The 19464-nt window shown below is 42.3% G+C and overlaps 1 protein-coding gene across 3 annotated transcripts; it reads right to left on the reverse strand.

Moving 5' to 3' along the window:
* Nucleotides 1-1423: 1423 nt before the first annotated feature.
* Nucleotides 1424-19442, reverse strand: TWNK (twinkle mtDNA helicase). 3 transcript variants are annotated; one of them, XM_075829461.1, is made up of 5 exons: nucleotides 17953-19439; nucleotides 10110-10350; nucleotides 9414-9521; nucleotides 4417-4558; nucleotides 1424-1982 (listed from the first exon to the last, which is right to left on the reverse strand). In XM_075829461.1, exons 1-5 carry the CDS (start codon nucleotides 19214-19216, stop codon nucleotides 1737-1739), a joined length of 2001 nt encoding a protein of 666 aa, XP_075685576.1. In that variant the 5' UTR covers nucleotides 19217-19439; the 3' UTR covers nucleotides 1424-1736. The 3 variants fall into 3 exon arrangements, with proteins under 3 accessions (XP_075685576.1, XP_075685556.1, XP_075685568.1); XM_075829441.1 differs by lacking the exon at nucleotides 9414-9521 and having other exon boundaries at nucleotides 17953-19178; nucleotides 19311-19433; XM_075829453.1 differs by lacking the exons at nucleotides 1424-1982; nucleotides 4417-4558 and having other exon boundaries at nucleotides 8486-9521; nucleotides 17953-19178; nucleotides 19311-19442.
* Nucleotides 19443-19464: the final 22 nt, after the last annotated feature.

Genomic DNA, 19464 nt, shown 5'->3' on the forward strand with positions numbered 1-19464 from the left:
TCCGTTTAAAGGCAACAAACAAGCACCGATCTACCAGCTTTGTTTATTGGCGCGCATTTGAAAAAAAACTTAGCAAACATCGGGGAGATCATATTTTTTCAAAGGTTTAGTCACATAAAAAAATACAAAAAAACATCACAAATGTAAGAAATGTTCAGAGTAAAACCTGATTTATGTAATACGTCATTTTCTGATTTATTCCTACATTACAGGAGTGGTCTATAGAGCATGCTGATTAATGTACAACCTAATATCCAAAAGCATTCTTTGGATATTGTGGGTAACCATGAGAAATAAAATGAACTCGCTCATGTTCCCACGAAAGCAAATACTACTTTATTTAAATATAAAACATACATGTAGAAGTGCCATTTCCTGAGAAAGTTACAAAATTGTGATAATTCAACATTCTAAAATATTTACCTTCATGTAGGTCAAATTCACACACTAAAAGCAGCTTTAAAGAGTAAAGGTCGGATTCACACGAGCGGGTTTGGTCCATGATATACAGTCCGTATTTCGGCCACAAGTCCCGGACCGAACACACTGCAGGGAGCCGGGCTCCTGGCATCATAGTTATGTATGACGCTAGGAGTCCCTGCCTCTCCGTGGAACTACTGTCCCGTACTGAAAACATAATTACAGTACGGGACAGTTGTCCCGCAGCGAGGGACACCTAGCGTCATAGATCTAAGACGCTAGGAGCCCGGCTCCCTGGAGTGTGTTCGGTCCGGGAAATGCGGCCGACATACGGACTGTATATCACGGACCAAACACGCTTGTGTGAATCCGGCCTAATTGAACTTAACTGCACTTTCTGGATCGGTGAGTGTCCGGGTGCTGAAATCACTCGTTAGGCTGAAGAAGGCTCACTTATAACATCCATTGGAGCAGTCTGCAAATTGACAGGGATCGTCGATCACAGCCGAAGGTGCAGGGCGCTCAGCGGAGCGTTTCCACACCTCAGCACCCAGACGCCCACCAATCGAAACTTTTGATATGTCGCTATGAGATAACAAAAGTTTGCAGAAAGTGCAGTAACTCTTTAAAGTGTAACGATCATTTTATTTTTGCATACATCAGTAGTAAATGTAAATACATGAAACTTTGTGATAGATCGCAGACATTTAAAAAAGAAAATGCTCTAATCTAAGGAGTGAATGAGCTTTTTTTTTTTTGTAACTATAGGTACTAAAATGTTCAAACGATCTCTAACCTTCAAAATGGAGGCTATAAATCTTGCCATTTAGCCTGGCCTTCTCTCTCCGGCTTTCTTGTGGCTGATTTGTTGTAAATAAGTGGCTGGTAACCATTCAAAATAAAACGGATCTGAGTGGGATCAAATCGCCGATTGGATAAGATGGACGCAGCCCAGGGTGCAACTAACACAGATCCTCTTGTGGACCCCCTGAGCAGTTGGTGTTGACCTGATGCTTGTTTTTATAAGGGCTTCTAAAAGACTGTGCAATTTATAGAGGCTGCCACCATGACCGTTCCTCTCAAACATATATGTTGCATACTAAAAATTAAAGGATTAATGTAGTGATGGGATTTAGCTTACACATCCATGCTGAAATGAGGACCAACAATATAATATTAGTTGTTTTTTTAGATCAAACCTGTATTCAAAACGATTTGAAATGTTTATCCAGAACACATTAGCCCCTGGGCACAGATGTACCAAATACTCAGCGCAAATTACATGTCAGTTCAGCAGCAAGCACAACCATTTCTGTTTATTTCTTTTTCGCTGGGGTTGTATCCGGCAGATCGTCTGGGGTCTCATTTTCTTTGTTCATTTTTTTTACTTTAGCCTTGCTCTTGGAAGAAGTAAACGTCAGTGTGGATTTGTTGAATTCCAGTGAGAAAACCCCAACATCTCCATCAAACCTGTTTTTAGACACCTGCAAATGTCTCTTGCCCGGGCCACTGACCAGCTTCCTGTCTTGGAGGATAAGAACATTATCTGACTCTTGGCTGGCCTGTGATCGTTAAAAAAAAAAAAAGTAAATTAACGGGGTCACCACAACAGTCTAAAGAAAAATAGAAAAAAATAAATTATATATTAAAAAAAAGGATTTCTCTAACTAAACGTGCACAGCTTATGGTAATGTATCTGTTAAATATCATTGTTAGGCCTCATGCACACGACCATCATTTTTACCCGCAAAAAATAGGGCGTGTCCTATTTTTCGCATTTACGGACCGTGCTCCTATACTTATTACTGTGAGCACAGTCCGCAAATGCGGGCGACACTCCGTGGCCCGTCCGTAAAATACCGCACGGTCGTGTGCATGAGGCCTTAGAGGTGCAGATTAGGCTCACATCTGCGTCAGGGCTCTGTTCCGACGGAACCCTTGCACAACGGAGACAAATGGAAACCATTGGCACCGGATCCATCACCATTGAACTCAATGGTGATGGAAACGGAAACCTACTGTTTCCATTTGTCAGTCAAGGCTCCGTTCTGGCGAAAAGCTCAGATGGAACGTTGGAACGGAGCCCTGACGAAGACGTGAATGAAGCCTTAAACCATATTACTCGACTCATGTTGTAGTTTCTTAACTACAGCACAGAACACCCCTGGGCCAGGGAAAGAGACAAAATGTGACAACCTCTATGGATGCCATTCTTTGCATTAATATGGGTCGGTCATTCCGCTTCCCCTCCCTGAAGCTGCTAGCTTAGTCAATGTCTTACCAAAAGAGTGGTTTGCATTCAGCTAGGCGATACATTTTTCTTGAATAATCGACGTCTTCTGGCAACAATCTACCTTCACACCTGAAATATCCTTATCGGTCAATCCCACTACTATACCCCTCTCATGCACTCACATCCACTCTCACTACCTGCTACTGTAAAATATTTCCTGTATCCACCCATATGTAATATACATTTAATATCCCAGCTAGACTTCTGCAACAGCCTCCTATGCGGCCTCTACTAATAAACAGTCTAGTACTTCTACATAAATCCCAAACTTTGCTGCTTGACTCATCTACACCTCCTCCTATTCCCCAAATGCCACCCTCTCAGATTGCCTCCACTGGCTTCCCATCAAACAGATTCCAATTCAACCTTTAACCTACAACGCCCTATCCTATTCTGCTTTGTCCTTCATTTATCCTCACAGATACCACGATTACGTAGGCTACACCCCTTTTTGCATACCAGGCCCCAGAATAAAAACGTATCCCCGGAGCCTGCTGTAAAACTATTGTATATAATATACGCCCTGATACTGCCCCACACAGTATAATGCCCCCATAACTGCCCTCCACAGTATAATGTCCCCCACACAGTATAATGCACCCATAGCTGTCCCCAACACAGTATAATGCCGCTATAACTGCCCTGCACAGTATAATCCCCCCTGTAGCTGCCCTCACACAGTAGAATACCCCCATAACTGCCCCATAGCTGCTCCCCTCACAACATAATACCCCCATAGCTGCCACCACACAGTATAATGCCCAGATAGCTGCCCCCTACAGAGCCCCAATAGTGCCTAGTAAAACACATACTCACCTAACCCCATTCCAACGACGAGTGGAGGAGATCCCTCTGCTCCGCCAGTCTGTGTGGCTCAGCGCAGACAGCCATGATGACATCACTGCCTCATGCCTGTCTGCACTGAGCCGTGAGTGTCCAGCGATACCTAGCGAGTGGTAGGGCAGGGACCATACGACTCCCTGCTCTACCATTGGATTAAACTGTACCTGCGTCCTGAGGACACGAATATGGTTGAAAGCGGGGGGGGGGTGGAAACCCCAAAAAACTGAAATGCAGAAGATGGCGTCGGTTAAAAAAATATCTAAAAACAAACAGTTGAGAAAGGTGGGTGTGGTCAAGCTAGAAATGTACTTCTAACCCAAGTTCCTAGGTTAAAAAAAAGTGCAAATTAGTGGTGCAAATGTACAGCTGCTCATAGTAGGCGTAAAAAAAAACAACTCAAAACAGTCGGAATTCCAAAATCACCAGATTAAATCAATGTGCACAATTCTCACCAACTGCCCCACACTATTATTCTGTAATGGTTACAATATGCTCCCCCAATGTTGTCCAGGTGTAGCGCCCCCCTCATGCCTTGGACTAAGTATGCCACAGTATAAACTTTGCCAGGAGCATCCCTTCAAACCAATATATGAGAAACTGGTAGTACGGTCTTTTTTAATTTATTTTTTAAAGTTCGAAAAAAAAAAAAAGAGATTATCCAAATCATTTCGGGAACATAACGCGCTCTCGCTCTCTGCACTATAGTAGTTTATGTTTGGGATTCCTTTTATTGATAGTAAGCAGTCCTCTCCTAGCGGTCATTTGGTAAGTCTTCGCAACATGGGGAAGTGGTAAACAACATCATGTACAAATTACAAGCGAGAACTCTTAACCAGGTCATGAATGGATTTTCAACCTACTTTTGCAGAGCCAAAAATAGAGGAGGTTTGTAATTCCTTATCATCATCTTCTTTCCTGGGATGAATGACCAAAGTCACATGACAGCCGTGTTCGGTGGAAAATTTCCTAAATGACCCAACTATGAAGTCCTGAACAGCAAATCTGAAAAATTTTGGTGATGAGTTAGTTGGGATTCCTTCTAAAGAAAGAAAGGAGAAAAAACAAAAACAGGTCTACATGCACAATTATATCTAAAAACTGAACATTGACAGAAACAAAGACAAGCATGTAAAATGTCTTGACTATGAAGATTGGTGAGCAGCCATTTTATTAATTTATTTGAGGAAAAAGTTATTTTTTGGGTATTGGAGCTTTGAAATAACTTAAAACTTTACATTAAATTTCCTTTCATTCAGCATTTAGGTAAAAACAACAACTTATCTTTAAAGGGCAGAAAAGCTTTAGGAAGACATCCAAAATAAAATGCTATCTTACAACACACTTATTTATCTGATTAAAGGCTAAGTATTACCTAAAAAGTGTTTGTTTTTTAATAAAAATGTGAGGGGTGTTTTGTGCAACTTTTAAATTAGTTTTCATTAAAAATCTTTTTAATTTTTGAGATAGAGCGGCTTTGTATTCTCTATACAGAGCAGCTGTAGCATTTGCTATCACCTGAATCCATCAGGTCCGCTGGACTGACGGGTTCAGTGTCAGCGGGTCCTGTGTGTCTGACACGCAGGAACCACCTGTAATCTATCACATCTAAGTTATGAGTTGTATCTCAACTTTTTAATAAAAACAAATTTAAAAGTTTCACCAAACACACCGATTAACATTTAAAAAACATATAATAATATTATTATTATATCACTTTCAAAGGTTTTTATAGTCTTTAAAGAAAAAAGTATCATAATTGATCATTGCCCCTTGTCTTTGCAATTCCAAATGATCTATAAGAATTTCTGTACTATCACATGGAAGGAATTTTACAGTGATTTAGAGAGGGTCTGTTAACTCTCCTGACAAGTCTATTTTAGTAAACACTTGCATTTCCCATGAAATAATGCTAGGTCACCTTTTCTTAAACCTCTGCATTTTGCCTTTCCTCTGTTATTCCTCCTGGAAATGTATGAATAAATTAACTGGGTGTTTCCATTTCCTCTGCTCAGGTGTGTCTACACAGACTGACACGGTCACCATTGACTGAGCAGTATCAGATAATGTCGGGGCACACACCCCATTGGAAAGATCCTCCAGAATTGCTATTTTAAAAGAAAGTATTTAGTAAAACAGATATTGTCAGGAGATGTGACAGGTCCTTTTTAAAAGGCAGTAAGCACCAAATCCGCTCTCATAAAAAGAAGGCATAGGTCTAAAGACCTGTAGATGGAAAACAATAGAAATTATAGGGGCCATACACAAACGTGCCTGGTATTAACGAAATGTATATAAAAAAAATAAAAAAAAGACCACCCTGTGCAGAATTTATAATATAACATTCAGCACCTTCATTTAAAAGCTCAAGAAAACGGAGTTGAGTTTGCTAGGCAGAAGCAAGAGCGGTTACCCTGCTTTTCCAGACTCAGAATGTCACTATAGGAAAGCTGGGTATCTACCCCATGTGGGAGCGGTAATGAAAAAAAAACAACTCCTTAGGATGTTTTACAACTTATTAGGTTATGGATGCAGCCATTTTTTTTTCATCACCGCATTTTGAGAGCCATGACATTTTTACTTTTCACTTGACGTAGCTGTAGGTGGGCTTTTTTTGTTGTGTGATTTTATTTTTATTTTTTTTATAAAAGGACACTATTTTAGGGTACGCATAATTTATTGAATAACTTGTTCATTTAAATATTTTTTTCCTATGGGCGGTGGGGTTGACAGGGACTGGAAAAAAAACAAACCCAGCAATTCTGCAATTGGTTTCTTAGGATTTGTTTTAACGCCATTCATAAAGCAGTATAAATGACGTTCACCTTATTTGGTCAGTCGTTCCGATTATGGCAACACCATATACACAGTCAAGTCACATTATTATGACCACCAGCTGATATCCAGAGTAACCGCCGTGTGCAGCACAGACAGCAGCTAGACGGGCTGGGAGTGACTCAATGTGCTGGTAGGTTGTCTCCGGTATCTGGAGTCATGCAGACTGCAGTGCATCCCACATTTGCTGGAGGGTGCGTGGGGGAGGATCCATAGAGCAAATAAGACTATTGAGGTGGTCCCACAGATGCTTAATTGGGCTCAAGTCTGGCAAATTAGGGGGCCAGTGTAAAGGATCTGCCAGGCACAGCTTCTTTATCAACGCCCATAGGTAGTCAGTCTGCACCTGCTTCTAGGTCTGTGAGACTGACTCCATCTTCGACCACTCAGGATGGCAGGCTTAGGAGTGGGAGAACCTATCACAGCCTGGCCAGACGGAGCTAGCTCCCGCCCTCTGTCTATTTATACCTGCCTTTCCTGTTCCTCCTTGCTTGTGAATCTTCTCTGTTGGTTTCCTGGCCCTGCTGCAGCTTCTTGTACTATTTGTCCCTGCTTCATATTGACCCCGGCTTGCTGACTACTCTCCTGCTCTGCGTTTGGTACCTCGTGCTCTCCTGGTTTGACTCGGCTCGTTTACTACTCTTGTTGCTCACGGTGTTGCCGTGGGCAACTGCCCCGTTTCCCTTAGGTTCTGTGTTGCCTTGTCTGTTTGTCTGTCGTGCACTTATTACTGTCTGTCTATTTATACCTGCCTTTCCTGTTCCTCCTTTGCTTGTGATTCTTCTCTGTTTGTTTCCTGGCCCTGCTGCAGCTTCTTGAACTACTGATCCTCTGCTTGTGATTGACCTTGGCTTTTCTGACCACTCTTCTGCTCTGCGTTTTTGTACCTCGCTCATCTCCTGGTTTTACTCGGCTCGTTCACCTCACTTGTTGCTCACGGTGTTCCCGTGGGCAACTTCCCCATTTCCCTGGCTTCTTTGTACCCTTGTCTGTTTGTCTGTCGTGCACCTATTGAGTGTAGGGACCGTCGCCCAGTTGTACCCCGTCGCCTAGGGCGGGTCGTTGCAAGTAGGCAGGGACTGAGTGGCGGGTAGATTAGGGCTCACTTGTCTGTTTCCCTACCCCCATCATTACAGCCAGGGAAGTACTTGGGAGTCTTGGTCGTGCTCTTCCAACCACTGTCGGACATTTCTAGCCGTGTGATATGTTGGATTGTCTTGCTGGAATATTCCATGTGCCCCAAGGAAGACAAACAACATGTATGGGTGGATGTGATCTGCAACGATGGATTCATACCCAAATCGGTTCAGAGTGCCTCCCACATGGATGAGTGGGCCCAGAGAATGCCATGAAAAAATTCCCCAGACCATAACGCTGCCGCCACCAGCTTTGTGTTCTTTCAGCAATGCTTGATTTTCACGGTGAGCTGCTTCACTGGAGTGTTGTTCGGCCCTCGCGCACCTTCATAGCCGACGTTCCCCTCACATCAATGGCACGTGGTGCTCCGCAGTTTCCAGGTCGGTTATTCCCAATGATGCCATTTGTCCACTCAGAATACACTTTCACCACAGCAGCACGCGAACAGTTCACAAACTGCGCTGTTTGGGAAATACAGCCACCCTTGGCCCAAAAGCCAATAATAATCCATTTTTGCAACTCTGATAAATCTCCCATTTCACCCATGGCAATGAGGAGTGATATGTGTTCAATCAGCCTATCGCGCAATTTATATACCCACCAAGCACATCACATCCTTCATGGGCCATGCGCTGCTGACGTCGACAGTAGGAGGTGGTCATAATAACGTGACTCGATTGTGTAGATATATATTTATTTTTTTTTTAAGTTTTACTACTTTTGCACAATAAACATTTTTGGTAAAAATATTTAGTTTTCGTGTCGTGGCATTCTGAGAACCATAACTATTTCCATTTTTCCAGCGATGCATGATGTATATCTGGCATCAGAGATACACGGTGCACCGTACTGGGAGCACTGAAACGTTAGCTTTAAAGGGATATTCCAAGAGTTTTTCTGAATTTTAACTACTTTTCTTTTTCCATCAATATATGCAAATTAATCTTTTTATTTACTCCCATTTCATGTGATTGCACCGCTGAGTTTTTTTTACATGACTGCGGCTTCACGTACATGTCTCTTAGTAAAGGAACTCCCCCAAAGCACAGCATGTCGGCAATCCTGTGCCATACATGGGCAGGTCAGCAAGGAAAGCTAGAGGGGCGGACTGTATGCTCGGCTAGACTCATAGTGGAGAGAGACGAGTGGCGAGGGGAGAGAGAGGCGAGTCGTGGCATGCCAAGAAATGTGGTTTTCAGCGTATTGCCAAACTACATACAAAACTGGGACACAGATTAAAAAAAAAACAAAAAAAAAAACTAAGAAAAACGATTGCAATGGTATTTCGTTTGTAGATGGAAATTCCACATGGTTTAGGTTGTGTGTGGACGTACCCTTAGGGTATGTTCACACGGCAGCGTCCATTACGGCTGAAATTACGGAGCTGTTTTCAGGCGGAAACAGCTCCTGAATTTCAGACGTAATGGCATGTGCAGGCGTTTTTCGCAGCGTCCATTACGGTCGTAATTGGAGCTGTTTTTCTATGGAGTCAATGGAAAACGGCTCCAATTACGTCCCAAGAAGTGACGCGGCCGTCTTTTTTACACGCCGTCTTTTGACAGCGGCACGTAAAAAAAATTACCGTCGGCACAGTACATCGTAAAACCCATTCAAATGAATGGGCAGATGTTTGCCGGCGCTTTGGAGCCGTATTTTCGGACGTAATTCGAGGTTATAACGCCCGAATTACGTCCGTAAATAGGGTGTGTGAATCCAGCCTAATAGTACAGCGTGGAGCAGAAAGGGATTCATGGAAAAAACGCTCTTAACACACCAGAATTAAATTTATAACATTTTCCAATCACAATTATTTCAAAAAGATGGTCCAATGTGCAATACATCTAAATATTATGCCAACCCAATAATATCGCACGTAATAAGTTCTTACTTATCCGAAAACAGATGCTCCTGGCCCATCATGAACTGCAGATTGTCAATGATAACGTGGTTGATATCATACATGTACACTGCATGCTGCATAGTGTCAATCACAGACCTGAATGGTGGGGGGGGTGTTACACAGAAAGGTTATAAAGTAAAGGATGAACATGGTGCATTAAAAAAAGTAAAGTCATGATTAATAAATTGGCCTAAGAAAACATCTATTGGTAAGAAAATAATTTAATAGACAACCAATATAGCTGAACTTCCAGTTATCACTTTTGAAAAATTACCACAGCAAAAGAAAAATAAAAATGCTACTATCTCTGGAAGTAAAACAAACAGATAACAAACTTTAGATATCTTTTGATTTACAGTACATTGTAATTTTTTAATTTGAGTGGAAAGCTTGAAATTCTACACACACCATTTATGTTTGTAGCTTTTTTAAGCGCAAATAAAAAAAAAAGGAGGAAACCCTATTTGAACTCAGCATAAAACGATGGGTCTCATACACAATAGCTCACAAGAACGAAGGGCCAGTGTTGCCTATACCAACCGGATTACCGTTTTCGTCTTCAAATATGCTCTGAGAAATTGAAGCTGAATGCCGGATTGTGCCATGGACAACAGTGCAGTTTTGTTTTTAAGATAGCCTATATGCGCTCCCTGTATTTATTATTATATGACTATTTTTACTTACTTTATGTTCTGCTCTCCGTGGAAAGTCATAAAGTAAAGAGGGAGCTCTTCAAATCTATCTGCCCATTCATCGTACTTGTCTAGCTGTTCCTCCAAACGCTGCAGAGAGAACTGGCTCAGCATAACTTTTGCCAAGCGAACATTGTTGAGTTCAAAACTCCCCCACAAAGTGTTAACCCCTTGCATGCACAAGTCCAGGGCATATTCACTGATAAATGTTGTTTTTCCACTACCAGTTGGACCTAAAAGGAAATGTAAAAAAAATAAAATAAAAATGTAAACACAGGGCTGAACAAATACCAAGAGTTACAGTGAAGGAAATAAGTATTTGATCCCTTGCTGATTTTGTAAGTTTGACCACTGTCAAAGACATGAACAGTCTAGAATTTTTAGGCTAGGTTAATTTTACCAGTGAGAGATAGATTATATAAAAAAAAAAAACTGAAAATCACATTGTCAAAATTATATATATTTATTTGCATTGTGCACAGAGAAATAAGTATTTGATCCCCTACCAACCATTAAGAGTTCAGCCTCCTCCAGACCAGTTACACGCTCCAAATCAACTTGGTGCCTGCATTAACCCCTTAGCACACCAGGACGTACCAGTACGTCCTGCATTGAAGTGCTTTAAGCCACAGGGGCGTACCGGTGCGTCCTGGCTAAAAACTGTCACCCTGTCAAAGGACAAGGTGACAGAACTGTGCCGTCAACTGTTTATGACAGTTGACCGGCACAGTAAGACGGCAGGGGACCATTCATAGCGGTCTCCTGCCGGCGATCGCTGTGATTGGTCAGTCAAAGCAGACTGACCAATCACAGCTCTATGACGTGTGTATGTGATGACGCTGGCTCAGAAGCTGAGCCAGCGTTATCACCGCTGGGAATCAGATGTCCGGCACCCCTCTGCAACGGCCAGGACCGGAGCTAGGCTCCGATCCGGCCGATTAACCCCTTCGATGCATCGATCAACGTGATCGATGCATCGAAGTGGCTTGTAGCCTGTCGGCAACCACGATGGTTGCCACGGGCGCGGGTGTCAGCTGTTTGTCACAGCTGACATCGTGCCCTAACGGCCAGGACCGGAGCAAGGCTCCGATCCGGCCGATTAACCCCTTAGATGCAGTTATCGCTGCATCTAAGTGATTAGATCGTACCCTATGATTGCTAATAACAACCATCGGCACCCGCGAAGGTTCCGATGGTTGCTATGGCAACCATAGCATAACAATCGCTTCCTAGTACGGAAGCCTATTAGGCCCCGCCGGGAGGCGAAGCCTAATAGGCTTGCTGTCAGTGAATAGCTGACAGCTCTAATACACTGCACTATGTAGGTAGTGCAGTGTATTAGAATAGCGATCAGGGCTTCATGCCTTCAAGTTCCCTAGTGGGACAAAAAAAAAAAGTTAAAACAAGTTAATAAAAATGTTGTAAAAAAGTAAAAAATACTTTTCATGTTAAAAAACACTATAACAGCCTTTTTTCCTATAAGAAGTCTTTTATTATAGGAAAAACCAAAAAACATAAAAAAAAAGTACACATGTGGTATCCCCGCGTCCGTAACGACCCAAACTATAAAAATATCACGCTATTTTACCCGTACGGTGAACACCGTAAAAAAATTAAATAAAAAACTATTCCAGAATGGCTGTTTGTTAGTCACTACCCCTTGCAAAACAGAATAAGAAAAAAGGGATCTAAAAGTTGCATGTACCCCAAAATTATACCATTAAAAAACGTAGCCCGTCCCGCAAAAAACAAGCTCTCCCACCGCTTTTTTGACGGAAAAATAAAAAAGTTATGGCTCTCAGAATATGGTGACACCAAAAATAAATTATTTGAAACAAAAGGGATTTTATCGTGCAGACGCTGCAAAACTTAAAAACTATATATTATATATATATATATATATATATATATATATATATATATATATATATAGTATCGCTGTAATCATACCGACCCGCAGAATAACGTAAAATTGTCATTCATAGCGCATGGCGAACGCCGTAAAAAAATAAATAAAAATCAGAATTGCAGGTTTTTGGTCACCTTGCTTGCCAAAAAAATTAAACACAAAGTGATCAAAAAAACTCGCATGTACCCCAAAATGGTGCCAATGAAATCTACAGATTGTCCCGCAACAAATAAACCCTCACACGGCTCCGGGGGAGAAAAAATAAAAGAAGTTCTGGCTCTCAGAATATGGCGATGCAAAATGTGCAAAGTGTCCAAAAGCGGATAAGATCGGGCGCCATTTATCAGTGTGACACCGGCCACATATCTGCGGATTATTATTTACACCATTATTACACCCTCTTATTATACCCCTGATGTTCTCCGCACAGATAACATATTCCCCCACATCATAAACTCAAATACCAGCAATACCCCAAACAGAACAACTAGCGAGCAAAATCCACGCTCCAAAAGCCAAATGGCGCTCCCTTCTGAGCCCTGCAGCGTGCCCAAGCAGCAGTGTACGTCCACATATATGGCATCGCCATACCCGGGAGAACCCGCTTAAGAGTTTGAGGTATTTTTCTTCAGTGGCACCAACTGGGCACAAAATATTGTGCACTAAAATGGCACATACCTGTGGAAATTTGCAATTTTCACTTTGCACCATCCACTGAGCATTCATTTCTAATAGAAAAAAAAAAAACCTGTGTGGTCAAAATGCTCACTACACCCCTTAATAAAATGCCTTTAGGGGTGCAGTTTCCAAAATGGGGGTCACTACTTGGGGGTTTGTTTTCCTATTTGACCCCAGAGCCCTGCCATTGTGGGCTAATGCTGCGAAAATCACCATAATAGGTCTCACATGCGCCTTTCACTCCTAAACCCTGTCATATATCCAGGCAAATGATAAATGCCTTGAGGGGTGTAGTTTAAAAAATGGGGTCACTTCTCATGGTTTTACACTCTACTCTGGTACCTAAGGGAGCTCTGCAAATGCGACATGGCGCCCCTACACCAGTCCAGCAAAATCTGTCCTCTAAAAGCCACATGGCACTCCTTCCATTTTGAGCTCTGCCATGTGCCCAAATAGCAGTTTAGGGCCACACATTGGGTATTGCCGTACTCGGGAGAAATTGGGTAACAAATTATGTGTTGTTTTTTCTCCTATTACCCCTTGTGGGGAAAAAAATTGGGTGCAAAACTACATATTTTTGGGGAAAAATTATTTTTTTCATTTTCACTGCCTGATTCTAATACAATCTATGAAACACCTGTGGGATCAAAATGCTCAGTACACCCCTAGATGATTACCCTGAAGGGTAAAGTTTCCAAAATGGATTCACTTCTCAGGGGTTTCTACTGTACGGGTACCTCAGGGGCTCTGCAAATGTGACATGGCAACCAAAAAACAATCAACCAAAAATCGACATGCCAAGTAGCACTCCTGCCATTCTGAGCCCTGCGGTGTATCCAAGCAGCAGTTTATAACCACATATAGGGTATTGCCGTACTCGGGAGAAATTGCTTTACAATTGTTGGGGCGCTTTTTCTCCTTTATTCCTTGTGAAAATGAAAACAATTCAACATTTTAGTGGAAAGAATGTAGATTTTCATTTTCACTGCATAATCCCAATAATTCAGCAAAAAAACTGTGGGGTCAAAATGCTCACTATACCGCTAGATAAATTCCACGAGGGGTATAGTTTCCCAAATGGGGTCACTTTTGCCGGGTTTGCACTATTTTGGCCCCTCAGTGGCTTTGCAAATGTGACATGGGGCCGCAAACCATTCCAGCAAAACTTGAGCTCCAAAAGTCAAATGGCGCTCCGTCCTTTCTAACTTCCGCCATGTGTCCAAACAGCAGTTTATTACCACATATGGGGTATTGATGTGCTCAGAAGAGTTTGCTTTACAAATATTGGGGTGGTTTTTCTCCTTTATGTATTGTAAAAATGAAAAAATCTGAGCTAAATCTACATTTTATTAGAAACAAATTAGATTTTCAATTTCACGGCATAATTCCCATAGATTCAGCAAAAACCGTGTAGGGTCAAAATGCTAACTATACCCCTAGAAAAATTCCTTGAGGGGTGTAGTTTCCAAAATGGGGTCACTTTTGGGAAGTTTCCACTGTTATGGTCCCTCCAGGGCTTTGCAAACACGACATGGCACCGAAAACCATTCCAGCAAAATCTGCGCTCCAAAATCCAAATGGCCCTCGTTCCATTCTGAGCCCTGCCGTGGGTCCAAACAGCAGTTTATTACCACATATGGGGGTATTGCCGTAATCGGGAGACATTGCTTTACAAATGTTGGGGTGCTTTTTCTCCTTTATTTCTTGTAAAAACGAAAACATCGTATGTTTTTTCAGAAAACAAGTAGATTTTCATTTTCACAGACCAGTTCCAATAAATTTAGCAAAAAACCTGTGGGCTAAAAATGCTAACTATACCCCTAGAAAAATTCCTTGAGGGGTGTAGTCTCCAAGATGGGGTCACTTTTGGGGGGTTTCCACTGTTTTGGCACCACAATACCTCTTTAAACCTGACATGGTGCCTAAAATATATTCTAATAAAATAGAGGCCCCAAAATCCACTATGTGCTCATTTGCTTCTGAGGCCGGTGTTTCGTCCTTTACCGCACTAGGACCACATGTGGGATATTTCTAAAAATTGCAGAATCTGGGCAATAAATATTGAGTTGCATTTCTCTGATAAAACCTTCTGTGTTACAGAAAAAACTGTATTACAAATGAATTTCGTAAAAAAAAAATTGAAATTTGTAAATTTCACCTCTACTTTGCTTTATTTCTTGTGAAATGCCTAAAGGGTTCAAATAATTTCTGAATGCTGTTTTGAATACTTTGAGGGGTGCAGTTTTTAAAATGGGGTGATTTATGGGGATTTTCAAATATATAAGGCCCTCAAAGCCACTTCACAACTGAACTGGTCCCTGAAAAAATAGCCTTTTGAAATTTTCCTGAAAATGTGAGAAATTGCTGCCAAAGTTCTAAGCCTTGTGAGTTCATAGAAAAATAAAAAGCATGTTCAAAAAACGATGCAAACAAAGTAGACATATAGGAAATGTTAACTAGTAACTATTTTGTGTGGTATTACTATCTGTTTTACAAGCAGATACATTACAATTTAGAAAAATGCACATTTTTGCAAATTTTCTCTAAATTTTGGTATTTTTTACAAATAAATATTGAATTTAACAAATTTTTTTCAGTATCATAAAGTACAACATGTCACGAGAAAACAATCTCAGAATCGCTTGGATAGGCAAAAGCATTCTGGAGTTATTACCACATAAAGTGACACGTCAGATTTGCAAAAATCGGCTGTGTCCTGAAGGCCAAAATAGGCTGTGTCCTTAAGGGGTTAAAGACAGCTGTCTTACATGGTCACCTGTATAAAAGACTCCTGTCCACAGACTCAATGAATCAGTCTGACTCTAACCTCTACAACATGGGGAAGACCAAAGAGCTTTCTAAGGATGTCAGGGACAAGATCATAGACCTGCACAAGGCTGGAATGGGCTACAAAACCATAAGTAAGACGCTGGGTGAGAAGGAGACAACTGTTGGTGCAATAGTAAGAAAATGGAAGACATACAAAATGACTCAATTGACATCGATCTGGGGCTCCATGCAAAATCTCACCTCGTGGGGTATCCTTGATCCTGAGGAAGGTGAGAGCTCAGCCGAAAACTACACGGGGGGAACTTGTTAATGATCCCAAGGCAGCTGGGACCACAGTCACCAAGAAAACCATTGGGAACACATTACGCTGTAATGGATTAAAATCCTGCAGTGCCCGCAAGGTCCCCCTGCTCAAGAAGGCACATGTACAGGCCCGTCTGAAGTTTGCAAATGAACATCTGGATGATTCTGACAGTGATTGGGAGAAGGTGCTGTGGTCAGATGAGACTAAAATTGAGCTCTTTGGCATTAACTCAACTCACCGTGTTTGGAGGAAGAGAAATGCTGCCTATGACCCAAAGAACACCGTCCCCACTGTCAAGCATGGAGGTGGAAACATTATGTTTTGGGGGTGTTTCTCTGCTAAGGGCACAGGACTACTTCACCGCATCAATGGGAGAATGGATGGAGCCATGTACCGTCAAATCCTGAGTGACAACCTCCTTCCCTCCACCAGGACATTAAAAATGGCTCGTGGCTGGGTCTTCCAGCACGACAATGACCCGAAACATACAGCCAAGGCAACAAAGGAGTGGCTCAAAAAGAAGCACATTAAGGTCATTGAGTGGCCTAGCCAGTCTCCAGACCTTAATCCCATCGAAAACTTATGGAGGGAGCTGCAGATCCGAGTTGCCAAGCGACAGCCTCGAAATCTTAATGATTTACAGATGATCTGCAAAGAGGAGTGGGCCAAAATTCCATCTAACATGTGTGCAAACCTCATCATCAACTACAAAAAACGACTGACTGCTGTGCTTGCCAACAAGGGTTTTGCCACCAAGTTTTAAGTCTTGTTTGCCAAAGGGATCAAATACTTATTTCTCTGTGCAAAATGCAAATAAATATATATAATTGACTGATTTTCTGTGTTTTTTTTTTAATATAATCTATCTCTCACTGGTAAAATTAACCTAGCCTAAAAATTCGAGACTGTTCATGTCTTTGACAGTGGGCAAACTTACAAAATCAGCAAGGGATCAAATACTTATTTTCTTCACTGTATGTAGTCAAATCGTGTAGAAAGTAGCTGCTGGTGCCTAACTGATGTGCATGGAATCCTTAGGGTATGTTCACACGTAGCATAAACACTGCAGATTTTCCGCAATAGATTTAATTACGGAAAATAAGCAACATTACAGTTGCAGCAGAGTGGATGAATTGTGAATGAATCTCGTTCACACTCAGCGTATAAAAAAAAACTGAAAAACGTTCAGAAAGTTGACCTGTGGTGTTTTTGTTTTTTAATCCGCAGCATGTCAATTTATGCTTCAGAATCGCTGCTTTTCTGTTTTCCCATTCAATTCAATAGAGGAGGCGAAACACACAACAAATAGTTACACATTTTTCAACGGATAAGCTGTGTTTCCATCTCAAAAATAGCAACTCAGTTTAAAATGAATAAAAAAAAAAAAAGTTTATTACACTTACCATCCGGGCATTGTTATACCAACACTTTTCATCCTATTTGACTGCTGCAGCCAATCACAGGCTGCAGCAGTCACACGGGCTGCAGAGTCATCCCAGAAGGCTAGACTGCACGGACAACAGAGGGATGTGTCGCCATGACAACAGAAAACAGGGCAAGTATAAACTTTTTTTTTTTGTTTTCAACCACTGTTCTCCGCAGTGGACATTCCGTCCGAAAAACTGCACCACAATTTTGGGCGGAATTACCTGTGGGTTCCAGGACAGATACGCTGTGTACTTTTACGCAGCGTATCTGCCCAGTGTGAACATGGCCTTATTGTCAGTTCATTAAAGAAACCCCTTTACACAATGTTTTCTTCTCCCCTTTTGTCTAAGGCTGGATTCACACATTGCGTATTTGTTGCAGACAAAAGGAATGGGAAACGTAAAAGGAAAATCTCATACTACTTTCTCCTGGATCCACTTCTGCCTTTGGCCCAAAAATCTTCAAATACACCCTGTGTGAATACAGTCTAAGGCTGGGTTCCCTCGTAGCGTAAATCTGCAGAATTTCCACAACGGCGTTCTGTGCAGAAATTCTGCAACATTTAGCATCAAAGTGGATGAGATTTCTGTTAGCAGATCACTGGAAGTCACATCTGAAAACAGAATCATAACATTGAGTACGACACAAACGTGCGGAAGAACTTACACCAACCATCATTTTACTTTAATACACGAAATGACGAAACAAATATGACTATAACTTTACCTGTAAACACCGTCAGCTCTCCTTTCCGGTGTCCCTTCAGTAGCTTATTCAATTCAGGAAACCTTGTCCATTTGACTCCAGCCACTTGCTCTATATTCTCCAGCTGGCTGAACACATCACTTCTGAGTTGACGGAATGAAATGATAGACTTGTGGCTCGCGGGAAGAGCAGCCTTGACGAGTTTATTTAAGTTAAGCCCAAGATTAAACGCTTTTAGTGGGCTGGGCTGCTTATCGCCTGGCCGTATAAGAGAGCATCTCTTCATACCTAGTTTTCGAGAGAACAATTTGGAGGCTTCCCAGGCCCGCAGGTCATCCCCAAGCCACAGGGTGATGCGCTTAAACTGCTCAAGATAAGGCAAAAGAACCGGGGGGAAACTATTTATGCCACGTGGCAAAGATATGGTGGTTATTCCAGTGGATTGGTGTACAGCTAAACTATCCACTTCTCGGCTGGTGATCACCACCTCCGTGTCCTTCTTGCCCGTTATCGTGAGCCCAAAAAGATTGTTGTAATGCGGAAGCCTGGGATAAACGGTCTCAATGTAATTCACTACATCTGCCTGGCACACCGCGGACAACAACTTTAACCCCTTCATGGAACAATCTCGTGGGTTGTACCACGGGAACACTAAACTTTTGGTCGGCTGAAAGCACTTCACGCTAAACTTCTTCAGAGTATTGTTGGTTATTTTCGAGATGTTAAACATGGTTTTTATCAGCTGCGCATCCTCCTCCTCCAGATCATGCAACCATACCGCTTTATTCCAGATCCTGCTGATCTCCATGTTGTTTATCTGCCTGTCTCCATCCTCAGTGTCACTGTCCTCCAGGTAGCGGACCATGGTATCAGGACTAAGGAAGGTGCATCCCTCCTTGGTGATCAGATCCATGCTGTCCTTGAAGTCCTCCCAGGTGCCCTCCAACAACGTATCCTTGCAGAGAAACCTCCCTGTAGTCTTGTCAATGAACAGCAAGTTGTCTTTGTCAGGGGTGAAGGGGCTGGGGACATGCAGGCAGCTGTAGCCATCACGGAAGGAGATATTGTGGTCTCGAAGATATTGGCGGATCTCTGTAACTGTCACGGGTGTGAAGGAGCCATCAAGTATAGATAAGAGGTCCTTCTTGAAATGCCTACGGGAAAACCCAGCAGGGGCAACGCTATGCTTCAGACGAGCTTGTGTAATGACACGCGGGAGGAGACGTTGTCCCTTAGCCGGGACCACCCTGTGGAATACACATCGCATTATTGTATTCTGCCACATGTCTGCCCAGTCACCACAGGACGCCAATCCAGTCCATTCACATTATTAAGCACGCTTGACAACGCACGTGCTTATACAATGCAGTCACATGTACCTGTAAGGCGCCACCATGACAGCTTTCATACGAAAAAACATTGGCGCCCTTACGTCACTTCCGGTTACTAAATCCGGAGGATTAGAGGTGTCATTCCTCACGAAGTAAAGTCAGAGGAAGTACGAGGCCCTAATGTTGCTGTCTTTTGAAGTGC

This window comes from Rhinoderma darwinii, chromosome 1, assembly GCF_050947455.1.
Source record: "Rhinoderma darwinii isolate aRhiDar2 chromosome 1, aRhiDar2.hap1, whole genome shotgun sequence".
In the NCBI taxonomy this organism is placed as follows: domain Eukaryota; kingdom Metazoa; phylum Chordata; class Amphibia; order Anura; family Rhinodermatidae; genus Rhinoderma; species Rhinoderma darwinii.